The 14,621-nt window shown below is 32.5% G+C and overlaps 2 protein-coding genes across 2 annotated transcripts; one reads left to right on the forward strand and one right to left on the reverse strand.

The window, feature by feature from the left end:
- The first annotated feature begins 1,924 nt into the window (after positions 1-1,924).
- Positions 1,925-5,794, forward strand: LOC127107888 (bifunctional nitrilase/nitrile hydratase NIT4A). The gene is made up of 5 exons (XM_051045232.1): positions 1,925-2,133; positions 2,482-2,661; positions 3,074-3,367; positions 3,819-4,100; positions 5,349-5,794. The coding sequence occupies exons 1-5, from the start codon at positions 1,941-1,943 to the stop codon at positions 5,498-5,500; spliced, it is 1,101 nt and encodes a 366-aa protein (XP_050901189.1). The 5' UTR covers positions 1,925-1,940; the 3' UTR covers positions 5,501-5,794.
- Positions 5,795-6,727: 933 nt separating this feature from the next.
- On the reverse strand, positions 6,728-9,473 carry LOC127107887 (uncharacterized protein At5g41620). Its single transcript, XM_051045230.1, has 3 exons — positions 8,590-9,473; positions 8,387-8,491; positions 6,728-8,253 (listed from the first exon to the last, which is right to left on the reverse strand). The coding sequence occupies exons 1-3, from the start codon at positions 9,070-9,072 to the stop codon at positions 6,931-6,933; spliced, it is 1,911 nt and encodes a 636-aa protein (XP_050901187.1). The 5' UTR covers positions 9,073-9,473; the 3' UTR covers positions 6,728-6,930.
- Between the last annotated feature and the right edge of the window lie 5,148 nt (positions 9,474-14,621).

Raw genomic sequence — 14,621 nt, forward strand, 5'->3', positions numbered from 1 at the left:
TTCTCCATCTAACTAACGGTTCAACGCCCGATTAAGATGTTCGAATGATTTTATATTCCAAAGTCGAATCTTTATCGGAGGTTGCACTATTGAAAAGATTAAATCGACATTTCTCTTGTGAATGTATTCAGACATGATTAAAGAAAACAAAAGTGAAGGAGATTGAAGAAATTGAAGAAAAATGGAAGGAGAGTAAGAAGTTGTGTGAAAAAATATGAGAGATGCGCATGATATTTATAGAAGAACTAAAGCATGCATGCGCCAATGCTCTAAGCGCCACACACACATAACACATGCATGCGCCAATGCATGTGACACACACACACATACACGCATGCATGCGCTAATGTATGTGGTGCCTACATGCATTGACTTTGCATGCATGCGCCAAGGCTCTGGGCGCCTCCATTGATGCTTAGTTGAATGCGCCAGTTCAACTAGCGCATAAGTAGAAAAATGTGGTTATTTTGGTTTTTTTTTTTAATTTGGTTATTTTGGGATTTAATTTGAAAAGTTGGTTATTTAAAAAAAAAACAAAATAAAAGTTCAAAAATATTTTTAAGAACTGACTACCAGAACTCTTTTGCAAAGTCTTCCGATGCACAAAATAAACAAAAAATGAGTACCAAATCTCTTTTTCAAAGTCTTCCGGTATGCAAAATAAAAATTAAAAATTGTTAAAAATTGACTACCAGAACTCTTTTGTAAAGTCTTTCGATATACAAAGTAAAAGTTAATGTTAAAAATTGACTGTCGAAACTCTTTTGAAAAGTCTTCCGATGAACAAAATAAAAGGAAAAAAATTTAAAAAATTGATTATCGGAACTCTTTTACAAAATCTTCCGGAACACTAAATAAAAGTTAAATTAAAAAAAATGATAAATTAGTTTAAAATATATAAGGGCAAAGTTAATATATTTTTATAAAATATAGGGATATAAGAATAAAGATAGAGGTACGAGGTAATTTTTTTATCATATTGGGTTGTTTGCTGCATTAAAGATAATGGACTTGTGGCCAAAGTAATATCATTTATATTCATTTTTAAATAAATTTGAAAAAAAAATATTAATAAATTAATTTATTATATATAAATAATAAATTATCCTAATTATAATTTCCACATCATTAAAAATATATCAACAAAATTCCAACAAATATAAAGTTTAAAAACAAAAAAAAATAGTTTTTTAAATGAGAAATTAAAAATAAAAAATCATCTAAATAGAGGAGGAAAAGTTCATATCATACATACTCTCGTCACTATTATAACTAAAATTGAATTTTTTTAGTACATTTGACTGTCAATGTATCTAATCCATATATGAATTAGATACATTGACAGTAAAATGTACCAAAAAATTCAATTTTACTTATAATAGTGACCGGAGGATGTATACGGTCAGTATTATAAATAAAATTGAATTTTAAACATTTGACTGTCAATTGTCAATGTATTTAGTCCATATATGGACTATATACATTGACAATCAAATAGATCAAAAAAATCAAATTTACTTATAATAGTGATTAAAGGATGTAGGTACATTCTCCCTCCGATCATTATTATAAACAATTTTTTTTATTATATTTGACTATCAATGTATCTAGTTCATATATATATATATATATATATATATATATATATATATATATATATATATATATATATATATATATATATATATATAAACAATTTTTTTATATTATATTTGACTATCAATGTATCTAGTTTATATATATATATATATATATATATATATATATATAATATATATATATATATATATATATATATATATATATATATATATATATATATATATATATATATATATATATATATATATATATATATATATATATATATATTAAATACATTTGTATCTAAAAAGAAATTAAATTTGTTTATAATAGTATTTTATTTATTAAAGTATAAAATGAAAGAAGTGGAGACTGAGAAAACACTTGACTCTCTAAAGAAAAACATGGCACTAGTAGCTAACACTCCAACCATCAATGAAGCACCAATCATCGCTGAGGTCGACATGGGTTCCGATTTCAATGAACTCACCGTTCGAGCCACCGTTGTTCAGGCTTCCACCGTCTTCTACGACACTCCCGCCACTTTAGGTTCTCTTACTCCCCCATCTCTAATTCATCCAATAACCATCCTTTTCTTTCAAAAATTATTATAATCTGCTTTTTTTTTTTTTTTTTTATAATCTGAAACCGTTTCTCGCATCGATGTTAAATTTCCTCTTTTTTGGTACATCAATGCTTCGATTCTCCAGTTTCTACAAATAGTTATAATTGAAGTGAAACAATTTTTAATGATTTGATGTTTTTGATTGATATACACTGAAAAATACGTTTTTGCTTGATTTGGGAGTGATACTTTTTCAGTTTTAGCTTTCTGTGTCAGTGTTGAATTCTTGATGTTGAATTGGTTTCTGATTTTTCTGAGTATTTTGGTTGCAGATAAGGCTGAGAGATTGCTGGCTGAAGCTGCTAGCTATGGCTCCCAGCTTGTTGTGTTTCCAGAAGCATTTATTGGTGGCTATCCGCGTGGTTCTAATTTTGGTGTTTCCATTGGTAACCGCACAGCCAAGGGTAGAGAAGAGTTCAGGAAGTATCGTTTAGCGGCCATTGATGTTCCTGGTAAGAGCTTAGTTCAAAGAAGTCACTGCCTTAGGAGTTATTTAAGTTTTAGTTATGCATTTTGTCTATTTGTGTTGGTTTTATATGTATACATATACGATTATACTAATATATTGATATTGATAGACAACTTATCAAAGTTAAGACCTCTCGTTTTTTGTTAAAGTTTTGTTTTACGCATCAACTCCCTTTGTTGCATATCAGTTAGATTGTATAATTTGTTTGCTTAGTCTAGTCGTTAGTCTGCTGACATTTCTTGATTTGGTCCGAGAATTGGAGGGGGGAAATCCCAGGATCATTTTTTTGTATGAAAATTTCGACTATAAAATGTTCACTCATTGATGACTTTAACAGATCCGAGCTGCTGTCTGCACACACTTTCCAGTAACAAATATCGTAATTATTGCTGTAGGTCCTGAGGTGGATAGATTGGCAGCAATGGCTGAAAAGTATAAAGTACATTTAGTGATGGGTGTGATAGAGAGGGATGGCTACACACTTTATTGTACTGTTCTCTTCTTTGATTCTCAAGGTCATTACTTAGGAAAGCACAGGAAAATCATGCCAACAGCAATCGAACGGGTTATCTGGGGATTTGGAGATGGGTCAACCATTCCAGTGTTTGAAACTCCAATTGGAAAAATAGGTGCTGCCATTTGTTGGGAGAATAAGATGCCACTGTTAAGAACAGCAATGTATGCTAAAGGTTGGAAATTTTACCTTTGATTTTTTTTCTTCCATTTATAAGCTATTTTAAATTACCAACATTGTATAGTTCTTTTGATAAACAAAAAACTTTGTATAGTATTTGGGGCCTTTTTGGATTTATTTATTTGAGTTTATCTACTATTATAGTACATGCGACACTATTTGGCAGGTTTGAAACAACTTATGACATTTCCACTAAATGTTTCTATCCAAATTACCACAAGCTCTTCAGGATAGCTTAAGAAAACAATTTTATTTTATTTTTGTCATAGAAATAGTTTTTACACACACTTCAATGATTAACACTTATTCTATAAGAGCTTAATTAAGATGTTTATCCAAACAGGACCGATTTGGATAAACTCCCCTTAGCAGCATTAGATATTGCATTTGTCTGTACTGGAGCTGTTTGTTTACATAGCTAAATCGACGGCGCTTGGTTTTAACAGGTGTGGAAATATATTGTGCACCAACTGCTGATTCCAGGGACTTATGGCAAGCATCGGTGACCCATATTGCACATGAAGGTGGATGTTTCGTTTTGTCAGCAAACCAGTTCTGTAGGAGGAAGGATTATCCACCTGCTCCAGAGCATGTTTTTGAAGGTTTAGAAGATGACCTCACACCTGATTCTGTTGTATGTGCTGGAGGTAGCGTCATTATATCACCGTCAGGGGCTGTTTTGGCTGGACCAAATTATGAGGGCGAGGCGCTGATATCAGCAGACCTAGGTATGTCTGCCGTCCATGGTTGATATTTACACTAGTTGCTTGTACTTCGTTACAAAGAGTATTGCTTTCTTTTATTGTATGTCAAGCTGCAAGTAAGCATTGATTGTTACCCAGCACATTTCTGGTACACTGTGCCAGACATGGTTACCGGTATCTTTATCTTGCAATACATGCGAGTCGTATCTTGATTTGATACTAAATTGAAATCAATCGATACAAATCGCAAGTGTATCTATTTGTGCATGATTCTTATCTTGAATCTCAATTCATTACGATGAGTCCCAGTTCACTATGACAAATCTTGATTCATTCTAATTATTACTACCTAAACTTAGTGTAGCTAACCACATTTTTTGTCAACTATGTATAACCAGCAACTTTTCTTTTGGCATTTGATGTATGACTTGAATCTTGAATCATTTTGAGCTTCATATATGAAATATCAACTTATAATTTTGTTATGTCACTTGTTTCTTTACTTAAGTAACATACTTCATTAGCAATTTATTTTATGACTTACGACTCATAATAAGATTCGATTCACAATTGGTAAAACGGTCTTCCAATTCACGATCGGAAATAAGATTTGATAACTATGTTCCAGACTTGCGGGCTAGTATGAGTAATAGGAATTTTGGATTTTAGATTCAATTGTTTTAGGTTTGTCATCTTATTAAGATGTATGGAATTGCATTAGTATGACACACTTATTTTTTACCTAGATTATTATTTTATTACTTACACACTTCTATCATATATTTAAATCTGTTATTATGACCCTAATAACTTTAAGACTTTAGCTTTTTTGATCCAGTTTTCATCTAATTTAGTTGGTTATAAGGATGATTATGTTAGAAAAATTATATGAAAAGTATAAAAATTTGTATGAAGTATTTTCAGCCTCCATTCTTTGTTTCAATATTTTGAAGTTCAGTTGGATTAAACATTATAAAGAAGATAATTACACTTGAACTTTTAGGAACCAACCAAATGAAACTTCATAGTTGGAAATATGCGTGCAGCTTCAATATCATATAAAAATAGCTAATAATGGAAATAGCCAGCTAAACTAAAGAACCTCATTGAGGTTGTTTATGTTCCGAACAACGATTAATCATAGGTGCTTCTAATGACATGTCTCTTGGGATCTCTTGAAGGTCTATTAATGTCATACTTTTCCGTAGTTTCTTCATGAGTTTGCCTTTATGAGTTGAATGCCACGCCCTGACTTTTTAAACTTATGCACAGATCTTGGGGAAATAGCAAGAGCTAAGTTTGATTTTGATGTTGTTGGACACTATGCAAGACCTGAAGTGCTCAGCTTGATTGTCAAGGACCATCCAACAAATCCGGTTACTTTTGCCTCGGCATCAACAAAACTTGAAGAGAAGACCAAGTAGTTCCTTCCATTCACGGTCAGCAACTTCCGAACCTCCAGTTATGGATCTGTCCCTCATTTTAGCCTCTACTCGATTTAGGTTTATCTAGTAAAATCAGCTCTTGCATTTAGGTTTGATTCAATTGAACTTATTAAAATGTCTTTGAATAATTGGAAAGTTCTACCACAGAAGCATTTAAAAAGAGAATCACAAAGTTTTCATATAAAAAAAGTGATGAATGCTCAAATTATGTTTGTAATCTGCATGTTTGTTCAAACTCGTAAGCTTTCACAGAATACAAAGCAATTTAAGTGATTCTTGTTTCTACAAACTACTTTTTACTGATCTATTAAGCTTGCTTATTTTAGGCCACAGCATCCTATAAGATTGTAAAACATACTATCGAAACAAAAATTGTAAGAAACAAAAATTGTAAGATATTACCGAAACAAAACAAAAAGATAATACTATATATTTAAAGTTTTTTACATGATATTTTGGTAGGCAAGTGTATTACTCGGAAAATGGCCTCCACCGAACCGTAATTGTTGCCCCTCGGCATCTTGTTTTCCTTGTCGGCTTGTAACGGCGGTGATCGAAAAACGGTCGATCTTGGCCGGAACTGGCCAAGATCGCACATAATCAATGGTTTTATGATTTTTTTCACAATTTGGCTACAACACACGGTTCTACTTAAGATTGGAACCGTTGGGGATGACTAGGATCGTAAGATTTTAAGATCTAGATCGTGATTTTGAGATTTTAAGATCTAGATCGTGATTTTGACAACCTTATATGATAGGAAGTAGAAACAGTCTCAATATGTTACTTATATTCTTTTAAGTCTATTTTCTCTTTTAAAAATACAAATGTAAGGGTAAATATGGAAATAGTGGTTATGTTAAATAGGTGTAGGGTCCACCTAAAAAAGTTCTTGTAAAACCATCTCAGAATGGCCCACTTCAACGATGGTTGATCAAAGATCCAAGCAGAGGCAACATAAGATTACAGAATTCAAATATTTGAATAGTTGTAATTGGAACTGTCCAATAATAATGTTATCTTTCACAGGCTGTCACAATCAATACTTGCTGCATTTAAATCACAACCATACATTCTCAAATATAATTGAGTCCCTATAAGAGTCCCCATAATTTAGTAGCAGTCTCCTTTGTTTTTATTTCATTTGTATGGAACCCAAAATGCTCCATTATTTTTTTCTTTTGGAACTATTAAGGAATTCACATGTTAGTGGCTACCCAACAATTTTCATACATGTGGATCAAACAACTTGTTCAATATTTACATGTTTCTTGCTATATAGCTTTAACAAATATCACAATGTCACATATTACCAATGATAACTTTTAACATATTCAATACATGAAAGACATCATTTACAATTTGGAACAAAAGTAAAAATAATAAGAGCTATCAATGATAATAAGTTGCTAACTATCACTATCAAAACTCTTTAAGTAACATCTTGGTTTTTTCCCTTCAGCTTCTTGCTTCAAATTGGCACCCTCAAATGCAAGAAGAATTTTTTCTTCAGCTTCTTCAATAGTACACTGCAAAGTTAACTGTTGATCATTTCTTTGAACAAGATTGGCACCTGAAATAGACCTATTGCTTGGAGTTCCTTCCTCATCGTCTTGTATCCGAGCTCGAGAGAGAAATTCAATTGAAGTGTCAGGATCAGAATGATCACGACCTTCTTGAATACTTATATCCAAATCCCTTTTTTTAAAGCTGGAATTTCTCTTATTGAAACAAATACTTCCCCATTGAATTCTCTCAGAGAAGGATTTCCTCCCTGTGCTATCTTTGTCAGTTGAAACTCTTTTAGAGTCATTTTGAGCATCCTTTTCGCTTGTGTAACTCCAGTCATAGCCTCTATTATCATTATTCATGTTCAATTCAATAGAAACAAGATCACTGCCATCCTCATCCGAATCGTTCAGTTTCTCTGCATTTCGGATTCCCTGACAAATGGTGTTGAAATAAGTCTCAAGGTCGTTGAATTTTGTACTCTCGGGAGAAACATCTCCATTTTCTTCATCTCTAGTTCTCATAAAGTCCTCGAGCTCGTTTCTCAGCTTTTCTAGGAAATCATTTTTCTCCTCGAATTGATATTTAGCTTCTGAAAGCTTCATCTGGACTCTCTCCTCGCGCAAAACATCCGCTAACTGAAGCATTTCCCTCTCCTTTTCTACCTCTTCGAGAACTTTAACCGACTCCTTTTTCAATTCTTCCACATGCGCTCTGTCTTCCCCAATACCTCTAGCTAGTTCGTCGCAAATTTGCTCGAGAATCTCTTTCGCACGTTTCTCCCTCTCGAGTTCTTTGCATACTTCCAAGTGTGAAGCTTTTACACTAGCCATTTCAATGGCAATCTTCTTATTCAACCTTTCTGTTTGCTTTCTTAACTTCTTCTCCACCTTAAGCTCCTCAGATACGTTTTTAATTGCATCATGAACCTTTTCTCTTTCTCGCATTTTCCATGCAGCTTTTTCTTCTGCAAAACGCTGCATCATGTACTCAGCATCGTTCTGGTTCGAGTTTGAGCGTTCTTCTTGGATCAGTTTATCAATCTGGCCGCAGACATGCTTAAGCTCACTTCCGAGAGCCAAGACGAGGGCCATTGTCGATGATTGCTTCTCTCTATGACACATTTGATTTAAAACCTTAAGAATCTTTTTCGACGTAGATAGACCACTTCTAGCTTCCTTTAGACGGCTTTTAACTCCATCCTTATTTTTGTTACAATTCTCCTGCAATTCATGTTTTAAATGTAGTTTAAAAAAAATACATGAAAATAATGTATTTGACATCACAACTTTGATGTCAAAAGATCATTTCTCTTTCTATTTAGTGCGACAAATTTACTTACTATAAGCACTGTACCTCAATTAAACTGGAACTGATATGGGCATCCACACCAGAACGATGTGGATGAGATAATCCGGACACTGTTCTTCTGTAGCCATCACTTTCAAATCCTTTCATTCTCTGCATAATCAAAACAACAAAACAATAAACACATAGCTTCAAACCAGGCTCAATAACGCATCACACACAAAAAAAAACTTTTTTTTATAGCAATTTACCTCTGTAGTAGGACTGTTGCATGGATCTGACATAAGTGACCGCAACAAACCTGATCTAGACAAGCTCACAGCTTTTTCTCTGCTTTTCATACTTGTTTCCTTGCAGCTTCTCATTTGGTCAACCTCAAACTCCTTTTTGACCCTTGAAGGAATCAAATCATTCATTTCCCACAAAGTAGCAGCAAGTTTTCTAGCTGAAACAGAAACCTCTCTCTCTTTATCTTTAAAAGGTAACCCTGAAGCAGAAGAATGAAAAAGCTGTTCAGTGGTAGTATCCATAGAAGGAGAACTTGTAGTACTAGTCTTCCACAGTGGAACTGGTGTGGTTGTCCCTCCTTTCTTTCCAACCAAAATAGCTCTCTTGAATCTGTATTTTCTTGCCAACGATGAAGAAGAGGAGGAAGAACAGTTTCTCTTCCTGATTTTCTTGTCTTTTAGACCTTCCTTAAAGTTGTTGGTTTGATTATTATGACAAGAGGACATGGTGATGAAAACTGTGTTCTCTTCTGGAACTTGTTTGATTCACATGAAGATTTGGACATGTGATATTGTTAGTAATAGTGATAGTTGCAAAAAGTTCATGAGAACAAGGTGACAGTTGAAGTCAGCATCATAACCTTCTTCATCTTAACACTTTTTTTTTCTTCTTTTGAGGAGTAAATGGAAAGAAACTAAACTACGTGTGTTGAGATTGAGAAGTCTTGTGAGAGGGAAAGAAAAAGTGAGAAAATAGTGACATTTTTTGGGTGTAAAGTAAGGGAAATCTTGTGAAGGGGAAGGGTGTAAACTGTTTAGTTTAATGGTTATTTGGATTTGGAGAAAAAGTCTCTTAAAAAGACGGAAAAAGATGACGTGGCAGACACGTGAGGGGCATGTGTATTGAATGAGGGACATGCATGTGTTTTTTCAATGTTCTAAGAAATGCTGTTCCATACTAATAGCATGTGCTGTGAGTGTGTATGAATAGATATATCAGTGTATATTATTGACTTCATTCTTTGTATTGCATTTGATTCATATCCACTCTACTATAATAACATATACCTAAAAATCTTGTGTTTATAACACTATTTGATTCCCTTCCAACTTAATTAGAGGATTTAGTTCTGAAAATGCAACTGCATTATAGTTTTTAACAAGAACTTTGTTGTATTTTGATCTTATCTGACTCGAGTTGGGTGGAGAAAATATTTTATTTAAGATCTAATTGTAATTTTGGTCCATCTCTTTTTTATTAATTTTTTTAATTTTAATCATTAAAGGAGTAAAAACTAAAAACAAGGAACAAAGTTGTAATTAAGTTTTTTTATTTATTTTAAAAAGGTATTATTGTATTATATATTGCACTTAATTATTTCCTTATTCTTCATCTCACCTGGAATGTTCCTCAAATCTGTCATCAATTCAACTATACAGCGTTTTTTCTTATTATTAAGTTCAATCATAACATTTTTTTTATATAACTCCAAGATGATTAGTCTGTAATATAAAAGCTAATCATTTTCACGTGGCATTTATATGTATGAATGATTAATTCTTTTCATTATTTGATGGGTAGGAAAACAAGGAGATCCAAAACAATTCAGGTTGCTATACTGGCAGAGTTAGGGACTTAGTTTTGAATTATTATTCACATTGTCACACAACAACAACAACAAAAAAATAGCTTAGTTTATAAATTAGTTGATAGTTTTGGAGGTTATAAACTAATTATTAAATTTGTATTATTGAATAAAATTAACAGTTGAACTAATTTATAAAAATATAATAACTTGAAAAATATATATATTTAATTAATATTTAACTTTTTTTAAATTTAAAATAATAGAAATAAAATTGAGACAAATTAATAATTCATAAATGATTTAAATTAGTTTATTGAAATAAACAATAAATTCATAAAAAATAATTAAGATTATCAAAATAGATAAGTAGTATTATACTAGTACAAACTTGCCTCAACAAGTTACTGGTTCTTTTTAAATGACTAACTTACTTTAAAAAGAAAGTGAATTACTTTAAAAAGAAAGTGAATATTGAGTTTAGTTTGATACCTATCTATCATTCATTCATAGAATTTCATATTACTTTTTTATAATAATTTATTTTAAAACAAAATAAAATTTAAATACATTTTGTGTAAAGATATCTGTATCCAATTAAAATTTATAGGTACCTATGAATTTATATTAGAAAAAAGAGCTCAACTCAAAGGTCAAACAACCTAAATTAGAATTTGATTTCAAAATTATAAATCAAAGGAATTTTAAACTTTAAATCCTAAATTCTAAACACTAAATTTTAAAAATTGATACTTTATTTAAATTTTTAGCTTAACATTAATTCAGTGATTTAGAGATGAAAAGAGTATTGGATTCTTTCAAACACATACTAGTAGTATAGAGTAGAATAGTAGAGAGAAGAACACCTGGTGGGCCCCTAAGAAACGGCTCAATAGGATGTGTTATGGCAAATCAAATGGTCATTAAGACATTAAGAGTACATGTTCCATGAGGGGCCCCACCATGGTTTATTTTGCTTGTTGTAATTAATATTCTTTCATTTAAAATGGGAACATACGGTGTGGTTTCATAAGGACATTTGGCCGTTATGTCTGGAAGTATATGCGGCAACATGCACGGCTATTGCATTAATAACACTGTTTATCTTCGTCCATGGGCCAACCTGCTTTTATTGCTTACATTACTGCTTGCTATATTGATATTGTCTAAGATTCAGATCCATTGTATCTCTTCAAATATACTCCCGCAAGGACACAACTCAATAAAGCTTTTTTGTAGGGAGAGGAAAATAGGTCTATGCTCCTTCATTACTTCTTAAATGCCAATTTTTTTAAAAAAATTTGTTTCTATTTATAGTGAATACAACAATATTTGTAACTATTTAATGTAATAATAATAATAATAATAATAATAATAATAATAATAATAATAATAATAATAATAATAATAATAATAATTTTGTTTAGAATTAGAAATTATCGATGAAATGAGATAATATCTTGCTATGGTGGAGAAGAGCTGCAAAGTGTTGGTGCACAAAATGAAAAAGATGAAGATGGAAGAAGAGAGAGAAGAGAGAATAACAAACTTCCACTACTCTTACAAAACGGTTATAACAAATGGTTACGCACACTCATTGTACTCACTCAATACATATTGCGGTTGAGAGTTACATTGGTTTATGTATACACAACAATTGTTAGTTGAGTAGCGCCTAGGGGGGAGGGGATTAGGATCTTTGAAACTTTTCCCGTTTTATGAAAAACTTTGTTCTTTCTTTTCTGATTATGTTAAGCGATGAACGGTAAAGTGCGGAAAGATAAATAACACGAAGAGATATTATGGTTCCCCTCACAGATCGAGAGTACTCCAGTCCCCTTTCAACATGAAAGAGATTTTACTATTGTTAGGACTTTTACAAGACTCTTCCTAGTCTTTCAATGAAGACACTAATAATCACACCAAGAACAATCCTCTTGGATTTTTCACTAAGTTCAAAAAGAAAACAATCCTCCCTTTTAATGAACCTCTTGTTTCCAACAATCCTGGACAACAAGGATAAAGCAACAATATGATTTTTTTACAAGTTTTTGACAAGTAAAAGTAATCTATCAATCTATTGATTAATCTTCTCCTTTGAAGTAATCAAACTTCTTTATGACAAACAAGTGCTCTAATGATATGGATGAAACTATATGAATGTTTATGAAAATTCTGTAAATAGTTTCACCAGAAAATTTTGATCAAGAACACTTGAAATAAATTTGAAAAGATGAATGAAGAAGATTGTTTGAAAATATTTGTGAGAAAGGAGGTGTTTTAAATTCTGTAGAAAAAGTGTTATATATAACCCTTAGATACCTCTCTAAATGGTTATGATATATGAAAGGATGCCAAGGTTCAAGAACACACTCCATAGAACATTTTCATGAAAAAATGCAATGTTTTCTGCCACTGGTTCAGTGGTAATCGATTATCCAATATGGTGTAATCGGTTACACCTGAGCCAACGTTATAAAATTTGAAAAACTACACTGTGTAATCGATTACCAAAAGGGGTGTGATCGATTACTTGTTGTACAACTTGCCTTGCACAACAACACGCATAACTGGTAATCGATTACTTAATACTGGTAACTGATTACCACACAGCAAAGTGGCAGAATGCAGTTAAACATGAATGTGACGGCTACAAGATAAACTTTTAAGAGACTTAAGCATCCAACACATGAATGAATGATAAAAACTAGAGCACTTGACTTATCATAGAGAGAATGAGAACTTAATACCTTAATACTTTAATCGAATCAATAACAATCTTCAAGACTTTGAAAAGCTTTGAAAGGAAACGCTTGAGCTTGAGTCTTCAATCATTGTTTTTGCAATGCATATATGTTGAGCATGTCTTCATCAAAATACTTTGAGAAGCTTGCCTTTACATTCTCCCCCTTTTTGATGATGATAACTCTATATTTGACAATTTGATCCAATTTTGATTTCTCTAACAAATGAAAAACTCCCCCTTGATCGAAGCTCCCCATTGATCCAAGATTGGGATTTTTAAAGTGATTTGCTAGCTGCATTGTTAGAGACAAAAAATACAACATCCAAAAATACATATTCTCCCCCTTTGTCATTAGAAAAAAGGATGGGAAAGACGAAAACAATAAAGCACATACATATATTGTATGATGAAAAGGTAAAACACATGAACTCATTCATAAATAAAACAACAACCATAACACATACATAGATAAAACAATAACCATAACACAAATAGTTTAATACAACACCAATTTGTTCAAAGAGACATAATCCGAAAGAGAGGAAATTTAGCATAACAACAAAAAAGAAACATGAAACAAAACAGAATTATTTTTAGAACAAACACCTTAGTCACTATCCGACATTCCCATATCCTCATCGTCTTCCTCTTCACCTTCTTCTTCATCACTTATCTCCGGGTTTGGGGATTTTGAAAGGTTCTCCAAAAGTCTTTTGATCGAAGCCATCTCAAATTTTTGCTCACGATAATTCTTCATCATAGTCGTTTCAACTGAGCAAATTTTGTTGTAGAGAGCTTCATTCGAGTATCCACCTTCCGGAGCCGGTGGAGGAGGTGGAAGATCACTTGAAGAAGTTGAGGATTCATCCTTGTACTTATACGTTCCATCCATGTCTAAAAAGATACCGGTATTCCAAACTGATGTTGAAGCATTGATTTCACATTCTCTTGCGGCCATCTTCTTCTTAGGTTCCCTTTTTAGATCAATACCACATGCTTCCAAGATTTTGGAGATTAACCTTGCATAAGGTAATCCTCCAGTGAGAGATTGTTGATGCTTCATGTGATGCATGATGGTATTTGCTCAATTAACTGCAATCTTATTTTTGATGGCATGCATAAGTTGCAATTCCATATCACCAATTTGAGAGTGACTTGAGTGCTTAGGCATCAAAACATAGGAAATCAGATAATGAAGCATCCTATCGCTTACCGTCAAATTTTTTGAAAACAGAAGGACCCGCGAAGAGGCAAGATTCTTCTTACCCAGGATAGCTTGCTGTGAGACACGACAATTGTGAAAAAAATAATCCATTTTGCTATAACCTTCCCATTCCGGGGTAAATCCATGAAGAAAAGATTGACCCTTATATGGCAGTCCCAAAAAAATTCCAAATACTTCTAGATCCATAACAATATCAGTATTCTTAACTCTAGAAGTTAAGACATCCTTATCACCGGGAACAATAACCAAATTTGCATAGAAATCCTTAACCAAATCCGGGTATTAATTTCCACAATCGGAGACCATAGAGTACACTCCTTGACATCTCAACAATTCTGGAAAATCAAAACTATGAGAAGGAAAAGAGGAAAGGTTACCGTATTTTACCGGCATAAGGGACCGATTCCAGAAGTCAAATGTAAGTCTCCTGGATTTGAGGGATGAAGCATGTTGAGCAGATTCTTGATGTTCTGAGCTACCTTCATCAATTTGGGTCTTG

The sequence above is a fragment of the Lathyrus oleraceus genome, chromosome 7 (assembly GCF_024323335.1).
Source record: "Lathyrus oleraceus cultivar Zhongwan6 chromosome 7, CAAS_Psat_ZW6_1.0, whole genome shotgun sequence".
In the NCBI taxonomy this organism is placed as follows: domain Eukaryota; kingdom Viridiplantae; phylum Streptophyta; class Magnoliopsida; order Fabales; family Fabaceae; genus Lathyrus; species Lathyrus oleraceus.

Bases quoted from the DNA above. Each gene is read 5' to 3' on its own strand.
- LOC127107888 (XM_051045232.1), top strand. From the start codon at position 1,941: ATGAAAGAAGTGGAGACTGAGAAAACACTTGACTCTCTAAAGAAAAAC. The intron at 2,662-3,073 runs GTAAGAGCTTAG...TTATTGCTGTAG, and splicing joins AGCGGCCATTGATGTTCCTG to GTCCTGAGGTGGATAGATTG. The intron at 3,368-3,818 runs GTTGGAAATTTT...TGGTTTTAACAG, and splicing joins AACAGCAATGTATGCTAAAG to GTGTGGAAATATATTGTGCA.
- LOC127107887 (XM_051045230.1), bottom strand. From the start codon at position 9,072: ATGTCCTCTTGTCATAATAATCAAACCAACAACTTTAAGGAAGGTCTA. The intron at 8,492-8,589 runs GTAAATTGCTAT...TTGATTATGCAG, and splicing joins GCAACAGTCCTACTACAGAG to AGAATGAAAGGATTTGAAAG. The intron at 8,254-8,386 runs GTACAGTGCTTA...CATGAATTGCAG, and splicing joins TCAGTTCCAGTTTAATTGAG to GAGAATTGTAACAAAAATAA.